General features: G+C 42.1%; 1 protein-coding gene across 5 annotated transcripts in view; it reads right to left on the reverse strand.

Annotated features, from left to right (window-relative positions):
- hhat (hedgehog acyltransferase) overlaps window positions 1–25,142 on the reverse strand; it is a 98,283-nt gene extending 73,141 nt beyond the window's left edge. For 3 of the 5 annotated variants that reach the window (XM_046354132.1, XM_046354129.1, XM_046354134.1), the window contains exons 1-7: window positions 25,014–25,142; window positions 23,854–23,982; window positions 23,099–23,166; window positions 22,825–22,938; window positions 22,503–22,697; window positions 7,442–7,657; window positions 5,094–5,268 (exon numbers count right to left, since the gene is read on the reverse strand). In XM_046354132.1, coding sequence (XP_046210088.1) covers window positions 5,094–5,268; window positions 7,442–7,657; window positions 22,503–22,697; window positions 22,825–22,938; window positions 23,099–23,166; window positions 23,854–23,971 — 886 coding nt within the window. In that variant the 5' untranslated portion in view covers window positions 23,972–23,982; window positions 25,014–25,142. The remainder of the gene's footprint in view (window positions 1–5,093; window positions 5,269–7,441; window positions 7,658–22,502; window positions 22,698–22,824; window positions 22,939–23,098; window positions 23,167–23,853; window positions 23,983–25,013) is intronic. The other 2 variants (XM_046354131.1, XM_046354130.1) reach the window with 2 other exon arrangements.
- Between the last annotated feature and the right edge of the window lie 1,377 nt (window positions 25,143–26,519).

Here is a 26,519-nt window from a genome sequence, read left to right on the forward strand (position 1 = left end):
CTAACCGATCGCTGCAGCTGTACATAGTCTATTGGTAAATAGCCCATACATTTTCACCTACCTCATTCCCATACTGTTTTTATACTGTTTTTATTTATTTACTTTTCTGCTCTTTTGCACACCAATATCTCTACCTGTACATGATCATTTATCACTCCAGTGCGAATCTGCAAAATTGTAATTATTCGCCTACTTCCGCATGCCTTTTGCACACATTGTATATAGACTCCCCCTTTTTTCTACTGTGTTATTGACTTGTTAATTGTTTACTCCATGTGTAACTCTGTGTTGTCTGTTCACACTGCTATGCTTGATCTTGGCCAGGTCGCAGTTGCAAATGAGAACTTGTTCTCAACTAGCCTACCTGGTTAAATAAAGGTGAAATAAAATAAATAAAAATAAACTGCCTCGCCTGGTTCACTAACTACTTCTCAGATAGAGTTCAGTGTGTCAAATCGGAGGGCCTGTTGTCTGGACCTCTGAAAGTCTATGGGGGTGCCACAGGGTTAAATTATTGGGCCGACTCTTCTCTGTATATATCAATGATGTCGCTCTTGCTGCGGGTGATTCTTTGATCCACCTCTATGCAGACGACACCATTCGGTATACTTCTGGCCCTTCTTTGGACACGGTGTTAACAAACAAGCTTCAACGCCAGTCAACACTCCTTCCATGGCCTCCAACTGCTCTTAAATGCACATAAAACTAAATGCATGTTCTTCAACCAATCACTGCCCGCATCCTCCCGCATGACGAGCATCACTACTCTGGACGGTTCGGACTTAGAATATGTGGACAACTATAAATACCTAGGTGTCTGGCTAGACTGTAAACTCTCCTACCAGACTCATATTAAACATCTACAATCCAAAATGAAATCTACAATCAGCTTCCTATTTCGCAACAAAGCCTCATGCTGCCAAACATATTCATAAACTGACTATCCTTCCGATCCTTGACTTCGGCGATGTCATTTACAAAATAGCCTCCAATACTCTACTCCGCAAATTGGATGCGGTCTATCACAGTGCCATCCGTTTTGTCACCAAAGCCCCATATACTACCCACCACTGCTACCTGTATGCTCTCGCTGGCTGGTATTCGCTACATATTCATCGCCAAACCCACTGGCTCCAGGTCAGCTATAAGTCTTCGCTAGGTAAAGCTCCCCCTTATCTCAGCTCACTGGTCACCAAAGCAACACCCACCCGTAGCACACGCTCCAGTAGGTATATTTCACTGGTCATCCCAAAAGCAAACACCCACTTTGGCCGCCTTTCCTTCTAGTTCTCTGCTGCCTATGACTGGAACGAATTGCAAAAATCACTGAAGTTGTAGACTTATATCTCCCTCACTAACTTTAAGGGTCAGCTGTCAGAGAAGCTTACCGATCGCTGCAGCTGTACACAGCCATCTGTAAATAGCCCATCCAACCAACTACCTACCTCATCCCCATATTTGTTTTTCTGCACACCGGTATTTCTACTTGCACATCCTCATTTGCACATATATTACTCCAGTGTAAATTGCAATTACTTCACCACTATTGGCCTATTTATTGCCTTAACTCCTTATTTCATTCGCACACACTGTATATAGATTTTTCTATTGTGTTATTGACTAAGTTTGTTTATCCCATGTGTAACTCTGTTGTTTTTGTCACACTGCTTTGCTTTATCTTGACCAGGTCGCAGTTGTAAATGAGAATTTGTTCTCAACTGGCCTACCTGGTTAAATACTTTTTTTTCCTTTTTTTTAAACACTGCCCTTTCCCACCTGGACAAAAGCAACACCTATGTGAGAATGCTATTCATTGACTACAGCTCAGCATTCAACACCATAGTGCCCTCTAAGCTCATCACTAAGCTAAAGACGCTGGGACTAAACACCTCAGGTTGAGAGCTTCAAGTTCCTTAGTGTCTACATCACCAACAAACTATCATGGTCCAAACACACCAAGACAGTCGTGAAGAGAGCACGACAAAACCTATTCCCCCTCAGGAGACTGAAAGGATTTGGCATGGGTCCTCATATCCTCAAAATGTTCTACAGGTACACCATCGAGAGCGTCCTGACTTGTTGCATCACTGCCTGGTATGGCAACTGCTCTGCCTCCGACCGCAAGATACTACAGAGGGTAGGTCGTACGGCCCAGTACATCACTGGGGCCAAGCTTCCTGCCACCCAGGACCTATATACTAGGCAGTGTCAGAGGAAGGCCCTAGAAATTGTCAAAGACTCCAGCCACCCTAGTCATAGACTATTCTTTCTGCTACCACATGGCAAGCGGTACCAAACGCCGAGGTCCAAAATGCTTCTTAACAACTTCTACCCCAAGGCCGTAAGACTCCTGAACAGCTAATTCAAGGGCTACCGTAGTGTTCAATCGTTTACTAGCAGATAGACTGCATAGAGAGAAACTCTCTAAAGCCCTCAGCCTCTACCACTTGGTACTTGTGTATATTTGAGAGGATTGGATCAGTGTTCGTAATATGATGGTAGCTCCATCTTGCCCTCTGATGGGCCAGGTGGAGATTGCTTACTGCACAGGTTGGTTTATCACCGAACAATTTCATTACCTCCATGATTAAGAATTCAGAGAATTTAAAAGCATCTATCAATTTGTGTCCTACTTTAGAACTAAGTACTACTACACTTATCCTTCTCTCCAGTATGCTTTAAGATAACTATTGGGTAAAGGCAGGCTGTGCAGCCCAGGCAGCCTTTGTTCCTCTCAATTTGTGTTCTACTTCATAACTGCTACTACACTTAGCTTTCCATCTCAAAAACCATTAGCCTGACTGAGAACTTGTGTTGGGTCGATTCCACGCCAGCATAGCCAAAAATATTTTTGCCATCTCCGATTGTTCTGGTAATTCTCACGTAAACGTTATTGGGAGGAATTTTTTAAAGAAAATCATGACGAAAGTGGCCATTTTAGGCCCTTTTTAGACCTATAAAATGCCTCCTGTAAGACCTTATGATCCATGAACCGTACATGGTTTCAAAAGTACCCCTTTTGATTTAGATTATTTTTAGACATATTTTAGACATATTGTTTTGAACAATATACTCTTCAAACACATTACATTTCCAAAGTGGGCTCTCTGCTACTTTTGAAGAAATTATAAATTTTATACATATAAAACCCAATCACAGGCCACATAGCACATACATCAAGATTTTCACTGTACGCTGCAATCATTGCTGCAACCCCGTACATGTGACGATTAACCAACCTGAATATTAAAAATCACCAGCAAAGGGAGTTCCTTTGAATCCATTTTGCAATTCACTGTGTTGGTGGGGAACATCTGGATAAGAGCGTCTGCTAAATGACTTAAATGTAAATGTAAATGTAAACATAAAATGTATCATAACTTTAAAAAGTATCAGAAAGCTCACTCTGGAAATGTGATGTAGTGAGTGACGCCTCTAGCACTGCAATGCCTTACGCCTCCCAAGTGGTGCAGCGGTCTAAAATATTATATTGATCGTTTTATTGTTTAATAAATTCATGTGTAAAATTGTATTTCAGAATGTAGCGATAGTCCTTTAGAGTACAGTATTTGGAGTACACTGACATGAAGGTGTTGTCTGTATCATGTACAGTTCACAAATCATTGGGTCTTACAGTGGGCATGTATAGGTCTAAAAAGGGCCTAAAATGGCAGATTATCATAAATGTATAATAATTGTGTTACAAATCAAACACTCTTCCTCCCAAGTAAGTTTATATGTGAGGATTGCCACCAAAAATGTTTTTGTGCTATGCTGGCATGACATCGCCCAATTTCCCTGCTGACAAAACAAAAGGTTCAGTACTTTACAAGCTTGCATTTACCTACAGAGTGTCGCTCTCTCTCAGGCAAAATGCTTACCGTGTGAAATACAGTGGTGGGTCCCAAAAGTTTTGTTTTCAGGCAACTGAACAGATGGCTTTATCATCGAACTCAAGTTTAAGGCGGTTTCCTTAGCTAAATAAATAGTATGGCAGTTTTGAACTACACAAAAAACACACATGCATGTACATACAAGTGTAGTCTGGCCCAGGAGTGGGAAGGTGAACGGAAAGGCTCTGGAGCAACGAACCGCCCTTGCTGTCTCTGCCTGGCCGGTTCCCCTCTTTCCACTGGGATTCTCTGCCTCTAACCATATTACAGGGGCTGAGTCACTGGCTTACTGGGGCTCTCTCATGCCGTCCCTGGAAGGGGTGCGTCACCTGAGTGGGTTGATTCACTGATGTGGCCATCCTGTCTGGGTTGGCGCCTCCCCCTTGGGTTGTGCCATGGCGGAGATCTTTGTGGGCTATACTCAGCCTTGTCTCAGGATGGTAAGTTGGTGGTTGAAGATATCCCTCTAGTGGTGTGGGGGCTGTGCTTTGGCAAAGTGGGTGGGGTTATATCCTTCCTGTTTGGCCCTGTCCGGGGGTGTCCTCGGATGGGGCCACAGTGTCTCCTGACCCCTCCTGTCTCAGCCTCCAGTATTTATGCTGCAGTAGTTTATGTGTCGGGGGGCTAGGGTCAGTTTGTTATATCTGGAGTACTTCTACTGTCCTATTCGGTGTCCTGTGTGAATCTAATTGTGCGTTCTCTAATTCTCTCCTTTCTCTCTCTCGGAGGACCTGAGCCCTAGGACCATGCCCCAGGACTACCTGAAATGATGACTCCTTGCTGTCCCCAGTCCACCTGGCCGTGCTGCTCCAGTTAACTGTTCTGCCTTATTATTATTCGACCATGCCGGTCATTTATGAACATTTTAACATCTTGGCCATGTTCTGTTATAATCTCCAACCGGCACAGTCAGAAGAGGACTGGCCACCCCACATAGCCTGGTTCCTCTAGGTTTCTTCCTAGGTCTTGGCCTTTCTAGGGAGTTTTTCCTAGCCACCGTGCTTCTAAACCTGCATTGCTTGCTGTTTGGGGTTTTAGGCTGGGTTTCTGTACAGCACTTTGAGATATCAGCTGATGTACGAAGGGCTATATAAATCAATTTGATTTGATTTGACATACTGCACGCACGCACACATAAACACATGTAAGCACGCACACGCACACATAAACACATGTAAACACGCACACAGAAACACTTACCCAAGGCCCAAGGTGGCAGGATCTCCAGATATGTTTCGTTGGCCTGTATAGTGTGCATGTACATCAGGTGTATCATGTACTCTGCTATAAGCCACCACACACAGATCCTGCCAGCGTTGGCGAGCAGCGAGAGGAACGTAATCCTAGCACCACGATCCTTCACAGGTACCTGCATCTACAATAATCACACAAAGGTAATACTTTATTTTACAGCCCTATTACCAATAAGACAAGTATTTGGTGTGGTGGATGCTACAGAAAAACATTACACTTAAGAGTTTATAAACTTAATAATTTCTATATATATCATATGACTTTGGGGTGCTTGTCAAATAGAATGGAACGTACAGTATGGAAGGTTTATTTAACATCCAGTACAGGTAGAGTGTTGTGAGGAGCATTCATACAGGCCCCTCAGAAGAAGAGGAGGACCATCCTACTCAGTGAATAAAAATGCAATTAAAATAAAAGCAAATATATTCACGTTACCAAATACCTGATTTAAACCCCCTTTTTTCCATTAAAGATGTACAGTAGTTTCAACAGCACCCTCTGGGTTTAGCACCATGGTGTAGCCAGAGGGCAGCCATTTTCCATCCTCCTCTGGACTTCAATGCAAAACCTAGGAGGCGCATGGCTCCACACCCCCTTCCTGGCACATTGAATGTTTCCTCTCTAAGTCCTGTCAATTTTCTCTCATTACTGTATGTAGTCAATCACAATCCTTGCTTGGACTAACACATTCTTAGCTCTTTTGTCCAACTGTGTTATTTTTTTTTCGTTTTCCCAGTCAAATCCTGTCCTGCCCTCAGTGGAAGAGTTGAGCTATTCAACACCATCCATCCATGATGAGCCTGTCCTGCACTGAAGCCTCTGAACACCACAACCCCTGTCCTGCTCTGAAGTCAAGCCTCTGAACATCTCAACTCATAACCCATACCCTCATTCAATCACTGCTGTGATCCCTTCCCAACACGTTGTAAGTAGCCTTCCCATTCCACATAATATTTTACAATAAAATGTCTATATTAAAATTTTTAAGTTCAAATAATGTCGTTCATGATTTTTTTAAACATGATTTGTCGTCTCCGTGCCTATACCATGTGTTTCCCATCCTCCTCAATATTTCAAGTCACCAGCCTCCACTGCTCCTCTGATAGTCTGTATGGAGATGGGACCGGTGAGGACATGATGATAAATAATGAAAGGGATTCTTTCCATACAAGCACTCTCCACATTTCCTAATAACCTTAGCCCAATTAGCTTCTCCTGTTTGTGGGCTTTACCTATTCAATGTGACATCTCTCTCAGACCTGGATTCAAATAATATTTGTAATCTTTCAAAATACTTTGTGTGGTTGCTTTAGCCTCCCTGAAGTAACAGAAGGGCGGGGGTTTTCATTGTGTGCGACTATTCTATCGGTTGCATCGTGCCAGATAAACTCAATCAAGCCCTGATTGGGTATATGCAATTATTTAAAATAGTATTTTAACCACGGTCTGATATCGCTCCTCCCTATCGAACTAGCAGCATCTTTTTTCTTACCATTCACCACCCACTACTTTCTCATCTCTAGCAGCATCACCTACTGCACAGTATTTGAGGGAATGGGTTTTTCCTGCAGTAGAAAAACAGAAAACGCATGGAGTGCATTGTGATAGCCCAACAGGAGCTGCTCAGCTGTGGTTTGGAGACCTGGATTCAAATAGTATTTTCAATGCTTGCAAGTACTTTTTTAGCTGTGCTTCATTGAGCATGCCTGTTGAGATGGAACCAATAAAAATGTCCCAAAAGTGCAAACCCCCTCCTTCCTGCCCTCAGTAAACCTACAGCAATGGATCATTGCAGCCCTTTTTCCACCAGAGTTTAATTTAGCTCTTATAAAACTCACCCCAAGGCGCTGAGAAATCCCTGAGCCTTCACACCTAGAGTCTAAAACTACACCAGAGAGAGAGAAATCACAGAAAATCTTGCAACACTGACTTGTCTTTTTCAATCTGTGATGAGAATTTGGAGTGATGTTTCATTTTGGGAAGCAGGAGTTTGGAACCAAGGGGATACCTCTTGATCTTGCTATGTTACCCATTTTCTCCCAGGAAAACTTTTGCATCAATTGCTCTCAAATGAAAATTGAATGTTCCCAGTGAGGAAAATAGCTTGAAGATGTCATATCAGTGGCTGATTTCTCCCTGGCAGCTGATTGACTGATATTTCACCTGTTGGAGGTAGTCCTTGAAGGTGACAGCTCATTGCCTGATATCTCACCTGACATCCTCCCGCACAGTCAGCTCATTTGCTGACTTTGCCTGAGTTCCTCCTGCACTAAAAGCTCATTGGTTGATCTCACCTGTTGGAGGAAGTCCTTGAAGGTGAGGATGGGTCCGTTGAAGAACAAAGGATGGTAGAAGGAGTAAGCGGTCAGCCAGTAGACCTGCTGCTGCAGTCCTCCAGCCTCCAGGGGGCGCCAGCAGTGCTCCAGGCTGAAGCTGATGAAGCGCAGGCCACACACTGCCACACTGAAGAGTAAGAGGTAGTACTCCTCTTCTGTCTGGTACCAGCTTCTCTGTGGGTGAAGAACAACACGCCTGGTGAGGCAGCGGCAGAATACATCACACTGAAGATTAAACGGTAGCATCCTGACTGGTTGCATCACTGCCTGGTATGGCAACTGCTCGGCCTCCGACCGCAAGGCACTAGAGGGTAGTGCGAATTGCCCAGTACATCACTGGGGCCATGCTTCCTGCCATCCAGGACTTCTATACCAGGCGGTGTCAGGGGAAGGCCCGAAAAATGGTCAAAGACTCCAGCTACCCTAGTCATGGACTGTTTTCTCTGCTATCACATGGCAATTGGTATCGGAGCGCCATGTCTAAATCCAAGAGGCTTCTAAACAGCTTCTACCCCCAAGCCATAAGACTCCTGAACATCTAGACAAAATGGCTACTCAGACTATTTGCAGTGCCCCCCACCCACTCTTTACACTGCTACTCTCTGTTGTCATCTATGCAGTCACTTTAATAACTCTACCTACATGTACATACTACCTCAAATAACCGGTGCCCCCGCACATTGACTCTATCAGTACCCCACTGTATATAGTCTCGCTATTGTTATTTCACTGCTGCTCTTTAAGTACTTGTATCTTCTATTCTTATCTGTATTTTTTGAAACTGCATTGCTGGTTAGGGGCTCGTAAGCATTTCACTAAGATCTACACCTGTTGTATTCGGCGCATGTGACTAATACAATTTGATTAGTACTCCTCCGTCTGGTGACAGCTTCTCTGTGGGTGACAACATACCAGAAACCACAACAATTGTCAAAAACAGAGATGACCTCTTTGTTTCTATCTGAACTTGTTCAATAACACATTTTCGTTTTCCGAAGGTGCCGCCTAATGAACATGACCCAGGGCTGTGTTCAGCAGAGCACAACATCGTAAACTGTCAAATATTGTGTATGACTGACATGTAGAATAAGGAATCATGTCAACTCTATTCATGACATTCTATCTGCCATGTTCAGTGCCAGAATGTTGCACCCTGCTGAATGTGACCCAAGTTTTCTAGTGCATTTTGCCTAAGCCTACGGTATGAGAGTTCACATGTTTTGAGCAAGAGCGAGACATCGCAGTAGCTGTTCCTCTAGGAATCTGTGACAACACTCATCCACATGGATTTGGTTGGTTTCCATTTGAAGAGGCGGAAACAACTCAAGTCTCATCACTCTTACTGTACTAACATCACTACCAGATCTGGTCCTTTGTGTGTGAAGGCAGGAGGCTAAATATACATGCATTACAAAACAAAACAATGAAATCAACAATGCCAGTCCAATAAAGAAACACAACATGCAATCAACCATGTGCAGGCTTCTTCTTTTATCTGCAGAGCAAAATATATAGCCATACAACGCCTTCAGAAAGTATCCACACCCCTCAACTTATTCCATATTTTGTTGTGTTACAGCCTGAATTCAAAATTGAGTCAATTGATTTCTCCTCAACCATAAACACACTATACCCCATAATGACAAAGCGAAATCATGTTTTTAGACATTTGAAAATGAAAAAGACAGAAATCTCTCATTAACATTAGTATTCACACCGGACTCAATACTTTGTAGAAGCACCTTCTGCGGCAAGTAAAGCTTTGAGTCCTTGGGTGTGTCTGTCAGCTTTGCATATCTGGATTTGGGGATTTTATTCCCCCATTTTTTCCCCATTCTAGATGGAGAGCGGTAGTGAATCCTCAAGTCTCTCCACAGATTTGAAATGGGATTCAAGTCTGGCCCACTCAAGGACTTTCAAATTCATGTTCTGAAGCCATTCCAGCGTTGCTTTGGCTGTATGCTTGGGGATATTGTCCTGTTAGAATGTAAATCTTCGCCCCAGTAGAAGGTTGTTTGCACTCCGAAGCAGGTTCTAATCAAGGATTTGCCTGTATTTGGCTCATTCATTGTTCCCTCTTTCCTTACCAGTCACCCAGTCCCTGCCGCTGAAAAGCATCCCGGTAGCAGCATGCTAACACCACACTTCATGGTAGAGATGGTGTTAGACGGGTGATGAGCTGTGCCTGTTTTTTTTCCAGACAGCAATTTGGAGCCAGGCCAAAGAGTTCCATTTTTGTCTCATCAGACCACAGAACGCAAACTCCAGGCATGCAGTCATTTGCCTTTTTCTTAGGAGTAGCTTGCTTCTGGCCATTCTCCCATAATGTCCAGGATGGTGAAATGCTGGAGAGAGTTCTCCTTATGGCAGGTTCTTCCATCTCAGCCAGGATACTCTGTAGTTCTGTCAGAGTGGTCATTGGATTCTTGGTCACCTCCCTGACTAAGGTCCTTCATGCCCGGTTGCTCAGATTGGTCAGACAGCCAGCTCTAGGCAGAGTCTGGGTAGTTGCAGGTTTTTCCATTTCCCAATGGTGGAGACCTCCATGTGTTCTTGGAAACTTTCAACACTCTAGAAAGGGTTTCATACTCTTCACCAGATACAGTATATGCCTCATCACAATTCTATCTAGGAGACCTACAGACAGTTCCATGGACTCCATTGTGTAGTTTCTGCTTTGACATGCACTGTCAACTGTGGGACCTTATATAGACACCTGTGTTTCTTTCCAAATTATCTCCAAACAATTGAATGGGCCACAGGTGGACTCCAATCAAGTTGTAGTGACATCAAGGACAATCAAAGGAAATTGGATGCACCTGAACTCAATTCGGAGTGTTATGGCAAAGGGGTGTGAATACTTGCGTAAATTGATATCTGTATTTAATTTGGAAAACATTTGCATACTTATATAAAAACATGTTTTCACTGTCTTTATGGGGTAATATCTGTAGATGGGTGAAGAAAAAAATAAAATTTATCTAAACAAAATGTGAAATAAGTCAAGGTGTATGAATACTTTCTGATCTTCTGAAGGAACTATACATATGTTTCCCCCAGGATTCAGATTCATACGGGGGGGGCGGCAGAGAGAGAAATAAAGGGAGGGAGTGGATGATGATCATCAGGATATTAGAATTGCAGTGAGAGCAGTTGTTGATATCTATTGCATATTAAGATCATCATAAGGTAATTAAGGGGGAGGGAGAGCGATAGTGCAATCACTGTGTAACATGGTTAACTGTGTTAGGAGAAAGGAGAAAGGAGAGCAAGTTTCCTTCTCTCCATGTGAAGAAACAACAGATGAAGCAACACATACTCTAAAAAAACAAAGAGAAAAAAATGTAACATAGTAATCATCCACTGTATAATGATGTCTTTCTTAAGGCCAGGCTGAAATGACCATTTTGCATCTACTTAGCAATTTTGAGATTTCTTGGTCCTTCAATGGGAGTACTATTAAAAAGTAAACATAAAAATGTAAAAAATGTAAATGTATATTTTCTTAAGTTGATCAATTTACATTTCATGAATTTTAACCACATTTAAAATGGACATACACCGAGTATACCAAACATCAGAAACACATGTCTTAGTTAGTCCTGTCCTGGCTGTCTTAATAAAATGAACCCAAAATATTTGGCTCACTTCATCCAGTGCGCAAATATGCAATTCTTTGTATTTCATGTGGATCCCCATTAGCTGAAAGCCGTAGCTACTCTTCCTGTGGTCCACACAGAACATGAAACATGACATAGAGAAGATTAATAGACAAGAACAGAACTATAATACATTAAAACACAGCCTACATATCAATACATACACAAATTATATCTAGATCAAATAGGGAAGCGACGTTGTGCCGTGAGGTCTTGCTTCACATGTTTATGAAAACAGGTTTGCTGTTCATTTGAGCAACATGAGATGGGAGTTCCATGCAATAATGACTCTATATAATGCTGTACGCGCTTGAATTTGTTCTGGATTTGGAGACTATGAAAAGACCCCTGGTGGCATGTCTGGTGGGATAAGTGTGTGTGTGTGTGTGTGTGTGTGTGTGTGTGTGTGTGTGTGTGTGTGTGTGTGTGTGTGTGTGTGTGTGTGTGTGTGTGTCAGATCTGTGCATACAGTGCCTTGCGAAAGTATTTGGCCCCCTTTAACTTTGCGACCTTTTGCCACATTTCAGGCTTCAAACAAAGATATAAAACTATTTTTTTGTGAAGAATCAACAACAAGTGGGACACAATCATGAAGTGGAAGGACATTTATTGGATATTTCAAACTTTAACAAATCAAAAACTGAAAAATTGGGCGTGCAAAATTATTCATCCCCCTTAAGTTAATACTTTGTAGCGCCACCTTTGCTGCGATTACAGCTGTAAGTCGCTTGGGGTATGTCTATCAGTTTTGCACATCGAGAGACTGAAGTTTTTTCCCATTCCTCCTTGCAAAACAGCTCGAGCTCAGTGAGGTTGGATGGAGAGCATTTGTGAACAGCAGTTTTTAGTTCTTTCCACAGATTCTCAATTGGATTCAGGTCTGGACTTTGACTTGGCCATTCTAACACCTGGATATGTTTATTTTTGAACCATTCCATTGTAGATTTTGCTTTATGTTTTGGATCATTGTCTTGTTGGAAGACAAATCTCCGTCCCAGTCTCAGGTCTTTTGCAGACTCCATCAGGTTTTCCAGAATGGTCCTGTATTTGGCTCCATCCATCTTCCCATCAATTTTAACCATCTTCCCTGTCCCCGCTGAAGAAAAGCAGGCCCAAACCATGATGCTGCCACCACCATGTTTGACAGTGGGGATGGCGTGTTCAGGGTGATGTGCTGTGTTGCTTTTACGCCAAACATAACGTTTTGCATTGTTGCCAAAAAGTTCCATTTTGGTTTCATCTGACCAGAGCACCTTCTTCCACATGTTTGGTGTGTCTCCCAGGTGGCTTGTGGCAAACTTTAAACAAAACTTTTTATGGATATCTTTAAGAAATGGCTTTCTTCTTGCCACTCTTCCATAAAGGCCAGATTTGTGCAATATACGACTGATTGTTGTCCTATGGACAGAGTCTCCCACCTCAGCTGTAGATCTCTGCAGTTCATCCAGAGTGATCATGGGTCTCTTGGCTGCATCTCTGATCAGTCTTCTCCTTGTATGAGCTGAAAGTTTAGAGGGACGGCCAGGTCTTGGTAGATTTGCAGTGGTCAGGCTTTGTTTAATTGCCAGTGGCAGGTTATTGGTCAAATTAGAAAAAAATAGGGCCTTACAGAACTGCCCTGCGGTACACTACACGTTTGACATTGGAGAAGCTTTCATTAAAGAAAACCCTCAGTTATATTAGATAGATAGCACTGAATCCACGATATGGCAGAGGTTGAAAAGCCATAAAACATAAGTTCTCAAAAACAGGTTATGGTCAATAATAGCAAAGGCTGCATTGAAATCTAACAGTACAGCTCCCACAATCTTATTATTATAAATGTATTTCAACCAATCATCAGTTTGTGTCAGTGCATGTTGAGTGCCCTTCCCTATAAGCATGCTGAACATATGTTATTCATTTGTTTACAGAGAAGTAGCATTGTATTTGGTCAAACCCTTTTTCCCAACAGTTTGCTAAGAGCTGGCAGCAAGATGATAGGTCTGATGTTAGAACCAGTAAAGGCCTCTTTACCACTCTTGGGTAGTGGAATGACTTTGGCTTTCCTCCAGGCCTGAGGGGACACCTTCTCGACTCAGATTAAAGATAATGACAGAGAGAGTCAGCTACCATCATCAGTAGCCTTCCATTTAAGTTGTCAATGCCAGGTTTATTATATTTATCGATCATTAAATAGTACCCGCAAAACACCAGTCTCAATGTCAACAGTGAAGAGGCGATTCCGGGATGCATGCCTTCTAGGCAGAGTTCCTCTGTCCAGTGTGTGTTCTTTTGCCCATCTTAATCTTTTATTTTTATTGACCAGTCTGAGATATGGCTTTTTCTTTGCAACTCTGCCTAAAAGGCCAGCATCCCAGGGTCGCCTCTTCACTGTTGACTTTGAGACGGGTGTTTTGCGGTTAATTTCTCACATGGAATAGCCTTCATATCTCAGAACAAGAATAGACTGACAAGTTTCAGAAGAAAGTACTTTGTTTCTGGCCATTTTGAACCTGTAATTGGAACTCACAAATGCTGATGCTCCAGATACTCAACTAGTCTAAGGAAAGACAGTTTTATTGCTTCTTTAAAAATCAGCACAACAGTTTTCAGCTGTGCTAACATAATTGCAAAAGGGTTTTCTAATGATCAGCCAGTCTTTTAAAATGATAAACTTGGATTAGCTAACACAACGTGCCATTGGCACACAAGAGTGATGGTTGCTAATAATGGGCCTCTGCACGCCTATGTAGATATTCCATTTAAAAAACTGCCGTTTTCAGCTACAATAGTCATTTACAACATTAACAAAGTCTACACTGTATTTCTGATCAATTTGATGTTATTTTAATTTTAAAATGGACAAAACCAAAAGTTATTGTCTTTCAAAAACAAGAACATTACTAAGTGACCCCAAACTTTTGAATGGTAGTGTGTGTGTGTGTGTGTGTGTGTGTGTGTGTGTGTGTGTGTGTGTGTGTGTGTGTGTGTGTGTGTGTGTATAAAGCAACACCTCCCCCCATAAGCATTATTGTCTCTTCTATATATGTTATATCTGTGCTTCTACAATCAGCATTGCATGCTGTTTGGGGTTTAAGGCTGGGTTTCTATATAGCACTTTGGGACCTCTGCTGATTTTGAAAGGGCTTCATAAATACATGTAATTTATTGGCCAAAGAAAGTCTCTTCTCATTGGTGTCCTTTAGTAGTGGTTTCTTTGCAGCAATTCAACTATGAAGGACTGATTCACACAGTCTCCTCTGAACAGTTGATGTTGAGATGTCTTAAAATTATTATTATTATAATTTTTTTAATAATGTCACTTTCATTTAACTAGGCAGGTCACTTAAGAACAAATTCTTATTTACAATGTCGGCCTACCCCGGCCAAACCCTAACCCGGACGACGCTGTGCTAATTGTGCGTTGCCCTATGGGACTCCCAATCATGGCCGGTTGTGATACAGCCTGGAATCTAACCAGGGTCTGTAGTGAAGCTTCTTGGGACCGCAGCATTTATTTGGGATGCAATCTGAGGCTGGAACCTCGAATGAACTTATCCCCTGCAGCAGAGGTAACTCTGGGTCTTCCTTTCCTGTGGCAGCCCTCATGAGAACCAGTTTCTTCATAACGCTTGATGCTTTTTGCAAGTGCACTTGAAGAAACTTTGAAAGTTCTTGAAATGTTCCACATTGAGTGACCTTCATGTCTTAAAGTGATGAAGGACTGTCATTTATTTTTGCTTATTTGTGCTGTTCTTGCCATAATATGGACTTGGTCCTTTACCAAATAGGGCCATCTTCCGTATACTACCCATACCTTGTCACAGCACCACTGATTGGCTGAAACGCATTAAGTAGGAAATGCATTCCTGGACCCAAATTCACAAAACACTTCTTACACAAAAACTTAAGAAGCTTCTTTAAAAAATAAATTCATAAGTGCAATTTCTCACTAATATCTTAAGATTTAATGATTTTCTTATGAACTTCTGAAACATCTTCTTACTAATCTTCTGTCATGACATTGCCATCTTTGGGTACAGCAAGCCCCATCCCCCTCTCCCTGCCTCCTACAACTAGGCTGCTGTGGTGAGAGAGGTCGTAAATTCCTCTAAGAGATTATCTCCTCATGGACACAGTATAGAGAGAGTGAGGTTTCATAGAGAACAAAGGAATTTCTTCCACCTCACAGAATTTGAGGTCCAAACAACATTTGTGTTCCGGAAGGTATAAAAGATCGGTGAAGAATCCAGCAATGAACTGGTCCGTTTGGTACAAGTTTGTAAATCTCATGAGAGACGGTGCGGCCACATTACCATAACGCTGTTTATATAATAGCCTCAGATATGAGGTTTACATCTAATTGTTGTATAAGATGAGTGAGGATGATACCATTTGTAAAATTGTGATTCCCCCCACCCCCTTTTGAGATGAACTAAATAGGCATCCTGGCACAGGCCCTTTTCTGCAACTCCTGAATAAAACCAACTTTGAGAAATTCTCAACAGACCATGTTTTTCTCCATGATGAGAGGACAAAGGTTACAGACTATTGCTGAATCCTTTAACCATACCACGTGGTTAAACTCTTAGACTACCGATACCGACAGAATAAGAACAAGTCTTTGATATTAATTACTAGTCTGCAGCTAGGAATTCGGTATCATTGAACGCGAAGAACGACAACCGCCGAAACACCCATTCTATAACGAAATGAATGAATGTCACTCTGAACAATTCATCCTAACCACGAGACAGAGACAGAGAGAGGACGGAAACTCTCCAACAGAAACTAACTTTTCAACAGCGATCAAAACGACACACTGAGCGTAAATACACTGCTCAAAAAATAAAGGGAACACTAAAATAACACATCCTATATCTGAATGAATGAAATATTCTTATTAAATACTTTTTTCTTTACATAGTTGAATGTGCTGACAACAAAAATCACAAAAATTATCAATGGAAATCAAATTTATCAACCCATGGAGGTCTGGATTTGGAGTCAAAATTAAAGTGGAAAACCACACTACAGGCTGATCCAACTTTGATGTAATGTCCTTAAAACAAGTCAAAATGAGGCACAGTAGTGTGTGTGGCCTCCACGTGCCTGTATGACCTCCCTACAACGCCTGGGCATGCTCCTGATGAGGTGGCGGGTCGTCTCCCGAGGGATCTCCTCCCAGACCTGGACTAAAGCATCCGCCAACTCCTGGACAGTCTGTGGTGCAACGTGCCGTTGGTGGATGGAGCGAGACATGGATGTCCCAGATGTGCTCAATTGGATTCAGGTCTGGGGAACGGGCGGGCCAGTCCATAGCATCAATGCCTTCCTCTTGCAGGAACTGCTGACACACTCCAGCCACATGAAGTCTAGCATAGTCTTGCATTAGGAGGAACCCAGGGCCAACCGCACCAGCATATGGTCTCACAAGGGGTCTGAGGATCTCATCTCGGTACCTAATGGCAGTCAGGCTACCTCTGGCGAGCACATGGAGGGCTGTGCGGCCCCCCAAAGAAATGCCACCCCACACCATGACTGACCCACCGCCAAACCGGTCATGCTGGAGGATGTTGCAGTCAGCAGAACGTTCTGCCCAGCGTCTCCAGACTGTCACATGTGCTCAGTGTGAACCTGCTTTCATCTGTGAACCTGCTTTCATCCTTTCATCAGGGTGGCAGTGGCGAATTTGCCAATCTTAGTGTTCTCTGGCAAATGCCAAACATCCTGCATGGTGTTGGGCTGTAAGCACAACCCCCACCTGTGGACATCGGGCCCTCATACCACCCTCATGGAGTCCGTTTCTGACCGTTTGAGCAAGCATGCACATTTGTGGCCTACTGGAGGTCATTTTGCATGGCTCTGGCAGTGCTCCTCCTGCTCCTCCTTGCACAAAGGCAGAGGTAGCGGTCCTGCTGCTGGGTTGTTGCCCTCCTACGGCCTCCTCCACGTCTCCTGATGTACTGGCCTGTCTCCTGGTAGTGCCTCCATACTCTGGACACTACGCTGACAGAAACAGCAAACCTTCTTGCCACATCTCGCATTGATGTGCCATCCTGGATGAGCTGCACTACCTGAGCCACTTGTGTGGGTTGTAGACTCCGTCTCATGCTACGACTAGAGTGAAAGCACCGCCAGCATTCAAAAGTGACCAAAACACCAGCCAGGAAGCATAGGAACTGAGAAGTGGTCTGTGGTTATCACCTGCAGAACCACTCCTTTATTGGGGGTGTCTTGCTAATTGCCTATAATTTACACCTGTTGTCTATTCCATTTGCACAACAGCATGTGAAATTTATTGTCAATCAGTGTTGCTTCCTAAGTGGACAGTTTGATTTCACAGAAGTGTGATTGACTTGGAGTTACATTGTGTTGTTTAAGTGTTCCCTTTATTTTTTTGAGCAGTGTATATATATATATATTGATTACAATTGTTCCCTGATGAGTTAGGGTTCATGTGCAAAGAAATATCATTTCAATTGTTATAATGATCAACTTTCTGTTGTCTTCAGTCGACCCCCACTTCCCTTTTGTACAACAAGCCGCCATGCCAGTCTAGCCCACTAGGGCACATTCCCCTATAATTTCTTGTAACCCATTTTACTTTGTTTGTTTGTTTATCCATTTCTGTGAAATACTTAGTAAATAAATGATTTAAGACAATTGATGTATGGATGACTCATAGTGAAGCCTGGGTTTGTGCAGATAACCAACAATTTACGACGTTTGGAATGAGACTAATGTGAGGTAAAGTAAATAATTAATTTGAAGACTAATTGATCAGATATAATTTCCTAATATTACTTTTCAGATATTTTATAACTTAAATCTGAATATTTTCCTTGGTGCCCCAACTTCCTAGTTAATTACAGTTACATGATTAATCAGTTTAATCACGTAATACTAATTACAGAGAATCCTTGATAAAAACTAAAAGTCTTCATTTAATGATAGTAAAGACGCAACACTTCTTAAGATGTTTGTTACAAGGCAACCAATTTAGCTAGCAATGGCAATCATGTTTGCATATTTCTTACTGAGATTAGGGTTCTAAAATATGTTCTTGGATTTAAAATCATCAATACTAAACCTTTCAAATCAAGTTGAGTGAATTAAACATGGTCAATTGTTTACTTGAGTTTTTTTCTCTCACTTCCCTGAGTTTAATACAAGGGTTTAGCCATCTTGGAATCAAGATCATTTTCAAAACTTTATTTTCAATAATCAAATTTCTTATTAAATTTTTGCTTAATGAGAAACGTAAGAAATAGCACAAGAAAATGTCCAATACCCTTTGAGGAAAAGCAACTCTGCTTAACTTTCTTCTTAAGTCTATAGTTAAGGGGGAAAAAATGGCAGTTACGAAATAATTTCTTCTTAAGGTTCTGTGAATCCAACCCCCAGTTGACTACCTCATGAAGCTGGTTGAGAGAATACCAAGAACGTGCAAAGCAGTCATCAAGGCAAGAAATCTCAAATATAAAATATATTTTGATTTGTTTAACATGTTTTTGGCTACTACATGATTCCATGTGTGTTATTTCATAGTTTTGATGTGTTCATTATTCTACAATGTAGAAAACAGTAAATTAAAGATAAACCCTGTAATGAGTAAGTGTGTCCAAACTTTTTTCTGGTGTTGTAACAGCTGGGTTAAGGCCAAAAGTTTCCCCCCAAAAAATGCACGAAAAAGGTCTGCTTTCAGCTGAACAATAGTTCATTGTGTGTTAAATCATGTCAACGCACCTTGAACAGTGCAAGACTACACAAACCACACCCATGGCTGACATTACTGAGCTATTATTTTCCAAAAGAGACTAGCAGACACTTGAGTACATCAATCTAGACAGATCCATCAGAGGTACTGCAGAGGCTTTAGATGTGGATCTCTGTCGGCACAGAGAGGAAGCGATTCTCCCTCAGTGTGAATTGTGAGTGGCAGGTCGACATGCAAGATGAGACAGCACAGTGGGTGAGAGAGCAGGGACCTTAGTCCTTCTACAACATGTATTTGTACCCTTAAGTGTGTGTACATTACTTTATTTATACTTGGTATATCGCTTTTCAACAGGAAAAGTTTTTTGATTTTTTTTTATATATATATATATATATAATTAAGTCACTGGACGACTTCTTTGATGTTTAAACACACCAAATCACTGAGGTCATCTCAGCACTGGACAATGAGGAGGATTAAAAGGAAGAGGTGGAGGAGACATAAGGAGCATGAGGAGGAAGAGGATCATAATGGACAGAATTGACAACATCAGTCAGTCTGGACTGCCAATAGTCAGATAACAGACACCGTGACAAAGTGCTGATACAGGTGTCTACTCTGCTCTGGGCTCTAATCGATAAACACAGGCTGCATCCAAAATGGCACCCTATTTCCTATACTACTTTTAGGCAGTGGTGGACAAAGTACTCAAATGTAAACTCAGCAAAAAAATAAACTTCCCTTTTCAGGACCCTGTCTTTCAAAGATAATTCGTAAAAATCGAAATAACTTCACGGATCTTCATTGTAAAGGGGTTAAACACTGTTCCCCATGCTTGTTCAATGATCCATAAACAATTAATGAACATGCACCTGTGGAACGGTCGTTAAGACACTAACAGCTTACAGACGGTAGGCAATTCAGGTCACAGTTATGAAAACTTAGGACACAAAAGAGGCCTTTCAACTGACTCTGAAAAACACCAAAAGAAAGATGCCCAGGGTACCTGCTAATCTGGGTGAACGTGCATTAGGCATGCTGCAAGGAGGCATGAGGACTGAAGATGTGGCGAGGGCAATAAATTGCAATGTCCGTACTGTGAGAAGCCTAAGACAGTGCTACAGGGAGACAGGACGGACAGCTGATCGTCCTCGCAGTGGCAGACCACGTGTAACAACACCTGCACAGGATCGGTACATCAGAACATCACACCTGCGGGACAGGTACAGGATGGCAACAACTGCCCGAGTTACACCAGGAACGCACAATCCCTCCATCAGTACTGTCCGCAATAGGCTGAGAGGCTGGACTGAGGGCTTGTAGGCCTGTTGTAAGGCAGGTCCTCACCAGACATCACTGGCAACAACGTCACTTATGGGAACAAACTCACCGTCGCTGGACCAGACAGGACTGGCAAAAAGTGCTCTTCACTGACGAGTTGTAATTTTGTCTCACCAGGGGTGATGGTCGGATTCGCGTTTATCATCGAAGGAATGAGCGTTACACCGTGGCCTGTACTCTGGAGCGGGATGGATTTGGAGGTGGAGGGTCTGTCATGGTCTGGGGCGGTGTGTCACAGCATCATAGGTCTGAGCTTCTCATTGCAGGCAATCTAAACACTGTGCGTTACAAGGAAGACATCCTCCTCCCTCATATAGTACCCTTCCTGCAGGCTCATCCTGACATGACCTTCCAGCATGACAATGTCACCAGCCATACTGCTCGAGCTCAACGTGATTTTCTACAAGACAGGAATGTCAGTGTTCTGCCGTGGCCAGCGAAGAGCCCGGATCTCAATCCCATTGAGGTTTGGGACCTGTTGGATCAGAGGGTGAGGGCTAGGGCCATTCCCCCAAGAAATGTCCGGGAATTTGCAGGTGCCTTGGTGGAAGAGTGGGGTAACATCAAACAGAAAGAACTGGTAAATCTGGTGCAGTCCATGAGGAGGAGATGCACTGCAGTACTTAATGCAGCTGGTGGCCACACCAGATACTGACTGTTACTTTTGATTTCGACCCCCCTTTTGTTAAGGGACACATTATTCAATTTCTGTTAGTCACATGTCTGTGGAACTTGTTCAGTTTATGTCTCAGTTGTTGAATCTTATGCTTTAAGTTTGCTGAAAATAAACACAGTTGACAGTGAGAGAAAGTTGCTTTTTTTCAGGTAGCTTTCCACAAGAAACATTTGACCAAAGTTAAACAATTTAAAGGCAATGCTACCAAATAGTAATTGAGTGTATGTAAACGTCTGACCCACTTGGAATGTGATGACAAAAATAAAAGCTGAAATAAATCACTACAATTATTCTGGCATTTCACATTCTTAAAATAAAGTGGTGATACTAACTGGCCTAAGACAGGGAATTTTTACTAGGTTTAAAATGTCATAAATTGTGAAAAACTGAGGTTAAATGTATTTACACACACACACACACACACACATACATACATACATACATATACACACACACACGTATACACATATACACACTTGCCCCTCCCTGTTGCACACAAGCGTTCCATTTCTCCAGTAAAAAGGGGATTTATGTTTGATCTAAGATGAATTCGTCTTCCCCGTTACTTTATTTGGCACTTATAGTATTTATTTATTTATCTAACATCTTGAGATGGGAAGATTTTTTGTATTTTTATTCAATTCAATCAAATTGTATTTGTCACATGCACCGAAACCAGCAGGTGTACCTTACTTTGAAATGCTTAGTTACAAGCTCTTAACTATTTCTTGAGCTGCGTTGTTGGTTAAGAAAATATTTACGAAATAAACTACTGTGAAGAAAAAGAAAAAAGTATCAATAAAATAACAATAACAAGGCTATATACAGGGGGTACCAGTACCGAGTCAATGTGCGGAGGTACAGGTTAGTCGAGGTCATTTGTACATGTAGGTAGGGGTAAGGTGACTATGCATTTATAATAAACAGCAAGTAGCAGCAGTGTGTCAATGTAAATAGTTCAGGTGAATATGTGCTCTTTATATAAGAATGTTAAAATGAGGTGAATTTTTTTTAAATCCACCAAGACACTATTCAAAAGGCACTTAATTGGTGGAACGACCCAGTTTAAATATCAATGAAAAAATGCAGTCAGTCAGGTATCCAATAACAGGGGGCTGGGAGTGGTGTGAGGGGCTGAGCACCCCAATAACAAAAAGCAATATTTGAATGTGCCAACCACACACAGAAACACAGACAACGACTCTCACACAAATATGTCAAAGATATGGACATTTGGCACCTCCAAGAGTCAATATGTAATTTGAACATTATTCAACAAGATTACATAATATACAATAGCGTGATTCCCTATTTACAGATACCAACAAGGGAATGGGGACGGCAACAGGCTATGGTCAGACTCACACACCTGGTTAAAATACTTAGGCTTCTAATGGTTTTAAAATTCTCTGTCCTGTGACAATAGACATCAAGTAATATTGATGCCAGAGGGCCTGGATATTACTTTGGGGGTCTTTGTCTTCATATCTGTAAAATCAAACTAGGGAACAACTGCTTCGGTCTGCGTGACTCTGCTGCAGTAGGCAGGTGTGGAGGGAGGGAGTTGTGTATCTCTTGCAGTGGGTGGATGAGAGAAAGGGATAGCATGCAAGAGATTGAGTAAAAATAGGTGTGACTCACCTGTATCTCCTGCAGTGGGGGGATGTGGAGGGTAGAAAGTAGCAGCAGGGCACAGCTCCAGGACAGGGCAGGGTTACACAGCTGGGCAACAGCCAATGACAAGCCCAGATGGCCAAGGACCACGCCCAATCCTTTAATCCCCACTGCACAGCAAGCCACAAGGAGACCATAGGCCAACAGAGCAGTCACTCTGAACTGATGGGAAGTTGAAAAGCAAAAAAGCATCAAAGCTATAGTATTTTGGTTCTAATTTGTCTGGAAAAAAATTGGGGTAAAAATGTTAAGGTCCCACTTCAGCTGATGTTTTCCTTGTATATTATACCTCAGGAATGAAGAAGCTGGCTAGTCTGGAGACCACGGCATGGCCCAACAAAGTCCACAGCAAAGACTTTCTAGCCCAGTGACTCCAGAAACTCCACTCAAAGTCTGTAGGGTCCTGTCACAGACAACTCATTTTATCATGGGCCCAGTCTGAAAATGTCATGACATGACACACTCTAGGAATACATTTTTTTTTAAATGACAGGCCTCTGATTTACGCACCTTTGGAAGCCGTACAATGTTTGTAGACCCCAATAGCCATAAATTATACTCACCTTTTTATGCCCCCATATTAGAAAGCCTTTCTCCAGTTGGAACTGTCTCTCCAATCCTGCTTCATGCTCTAGGAAAAGAGAGTATATTTTAGTGACATCTTCTCACATTGTCTGTACAGTTTCAATCATTCAGTTTCTATTCCGGAGTTTTGCCAGGAGGCTTGAAGAACTCTACTATGAAGTATGACAAGCTCTGTGGGGAACGATGTTTGGTGTCCTTTGGTTTTAATTTAAAACATAACGCCGAAAACGCAGCCACTCCCTCAACCAGCATTTCTCAAGCTCGGTCCGGGGATCCCAAGAGGTGAACATTTATGTTTCTGCCCTAGCACTACACAGCAGATTCAAATAATCAACTCATCATCAAGCTTTGATTATTTGAAACAGTTGTGTAATGCTAGGGCAAAAAACAAAATGTGCACCTCTTGGAGTATCCAGGATAGAGTTTGGGAACCTTTCAGATCTCTGAGAGGGAGTCAATGGTAAGAACGGAAAGGGAGTGAGTTGTCATCATCACAGATTTACCTGACAGCTCACCCTTCTGCAAGGGGTAACAGTGCCACAGTCCCACCTAGTGGCAAAAACTGAATATCACAGCCAAGGTCTCCACTTACAGTAAGTAGCCTAATACAAGGCCACAAAGGGTGGGAAGTCAGGTATCTTGCATACAGCAGACTTAACTAATTCAGTGTGGGAAAAAATGTAAACAATGACCCAATTGATAGACCTTTTTATCTTAAGACAGGTACATTTACCTTTGGAGAATATGTGCAGTTGATAGAATGAGTAGAGATGGGAGCCAAAAGAGAGCACCCAGTAGGCACAGACCTCCGCTCTCGGCAACGCCGCAAGGTTTGAGCTCTGTTTGGCCATCAGTACCAAGACTGGAGGAATCATGGGGAAGAGTGAGTGAGAGTCATTAGATCTTTCAGCCACTTTATAGGTCACATTTCTCCCTCACTAACAACAAGTAGAGGACCATTCTGATTCCATGAGAGCAACATCACATTCCTTACTTTTCTCTCCAACATGTTAAACGTATATGGTAGCCTATTTATTATATTCATTTGATGGATACTTTTTGCAGTCTCCTATGGGGGAAAAACAATGGTGTACGCTAATTATAGGACCTTTGGTTTCTAGTTATACAGGTAATACAGGCTATTTAAAAGTATTTTATAGGTCAGTTGTATTTAAGCTGTCATAATTTTCAAAACAGGAGATGTGTATATATATATTTAATTCATTACTTGAAATTAGTAGACACCTAACAGATTGTGCCTTTAAAGCTAGTCCTTAATTGAAACAAAGCTCGACGCCGTCTGTTTTTAATGAGCTATGGATGCAAATACTAACTAATATCAAAATGTTTAACCATATTTTGAAGCTATACAGCGTTTGCTTCCATTTACAAACATTGGGGTAGAGCAAGCTTATATTTGGGGTTCTGATGGCGTACAACAGTTGAACTAAGCTCATGAAGCATAACTAAATTATATTCTTCAAGAATCTATGGGTAGACAAAAAATGGGATGTAGCAACTAAGGATTCTAGCTTTAAGAGTCAAACGAAACATCCACCTCAATTTGTGCCAGAGGTGAGTGAGGGACCACGTTTATATTCGCTGCATACCACAATCGCTATTGGAAACAATAGGCTAGTGTGTCAAAGACGAGACCCTACTAATGACTGTATTCCAGGAACAGGGTATAACAAGCCAACATCTGTGTTCGCGTGTGCAGTGCACGGCGATGTATTCGAAATGAACCGATTTCAGAACTTCACACCGTTTTACACTGTTTACGCTGTAGCAATGCCTATATTAGCGAGCCCGACTATGGCACAAATTAGGCTGATTACTGAGCATAATACTCACTCATGGGCTAAAACTGAAAGCAACAACCCTGTTACTCACATGCATTATGAAACAAAGAAATACCTCGGGCTATATCCTCCGATTTGCCTATAGACCGAGAGTGAACACCACTACCTTGGAATATTGTTGAACGCTCAGGATTCAGGAAATCTCCGCCCACATTTTCCATGGTTGCTGATTGGACATGATTGGATGAATTCAGTGCCTATCAAATAAAATGCAGACCCGTTTGATGTACTTTTCATATTTTTATATCGATATGCCTAAATATGTTTCATAAGAGAGGAAAGCCACAGAGTCTGTAAGAGAACTAGTAATGACAACGAATAAACCTCAGGAGGCTGAAGAAATTCGGCTTGTCACCAAAAACACTCACAAACTTTTACAGATGCACAATCGAGAGCATCCTGTCGGGCTGTATCAGCGCCTGGTAGGGCAACTGCTCCGCCAAATAACCGCAAGGCTCTCCAGAAGGTAGTGAGGTCTGCACAACCCATCACCGGGGCAAACTACCTGCTCTCCAGGCCACCTACACCACCCGATGTCACAGGAAGGCCAAAAAGATCATCAAGGACAACAACCACCCGAGCCACTGCCTGTTCACCCCACTATCATCCAGAAGGCGAGGTCAGAACAGATGCATTAAAGCTGGGACCGAGAGACTGAAAAACAGCTTCTATCTCAAGGCCATCAGACTGTTAAACAGCCATCCCTAACATTGAGTGGCTGCTGCTGCCAGAAATCTTGCTTATTTGTTATTGACCAAATACATATTTTCCACCATAATTTGCAAATAAATTCATTAAAAATCCTACAATGTGATTTTCTGGATTTTCTTTTCTCATTTTGTCTGTCATAGTTGAAGTGTACTTATGATGAAAATTACAGGCCTCATCTTTTTAAGTGGGAGAACATGCACAATTGGTTGCTGACTAAATACTTTTTTGCCCCACTGTATATCATCATTAGGCTACCCTTATAAACATGATTTGATGCCAATAATTTCTTTACAAAGTATTCTATGATCTTATCAATTCTACACTGCCTTTGGGTGTTGTGATAGCTTTGTCCACTGAGTGGGGATAGAGAGCCACATAAGAAGTAGGGGCCTTCTCTCAAAACTGCTTGGAGTAAAATTTCCATTACAGTTGTCTATCTTGAATTGTGTTCCTCTGTGAGAGATTAATAATAATAATAATAATAACAACATATGCCATTTAGCAGACACTTTTATCCAAAGCGACTTACAGTCATGTGTGCATAAATTCTACGTATGGGTGGTCCCGGGAATCAAACCCACTACCCTGGCGTTACAAGCGCCATGCTCTACCAACTGAGCTACAGAAGATTATGCTGATACGATGTCTTCTCTACTCTAGGTAAAGTGGATAGCAACATGTTTCGTCTCACCTGACACCTGTAGCTTATTCTTAGTTTCTGATTGTTGTTATAAAAAGGATATGACTTTACACGTTCCCTGGTGGAAACATGTTTCTCATGTAGGCCAAAATGCATTGTTTATGGAAACAACCAGTCTGGGCCCTT

Source organism: Oncorhynchus gorbuscha, linkage group LG06 (assembly GCF_021184085.1).
Source record: "Oncorhynchus gorbuscha isolate QuinsamMale2020 ecotype Even-year linkage group LG06, OgorEven_v1.0, whole genome shotgun sequence".
Taxonomy (NCBI): domain Eukaryota; kingdom Metazoa; phylum Chordata; class Actinopteri; order Salmoniformes; family Salmonidae; genus Oncorhynchus; species Oncorhynchus gorbuscha.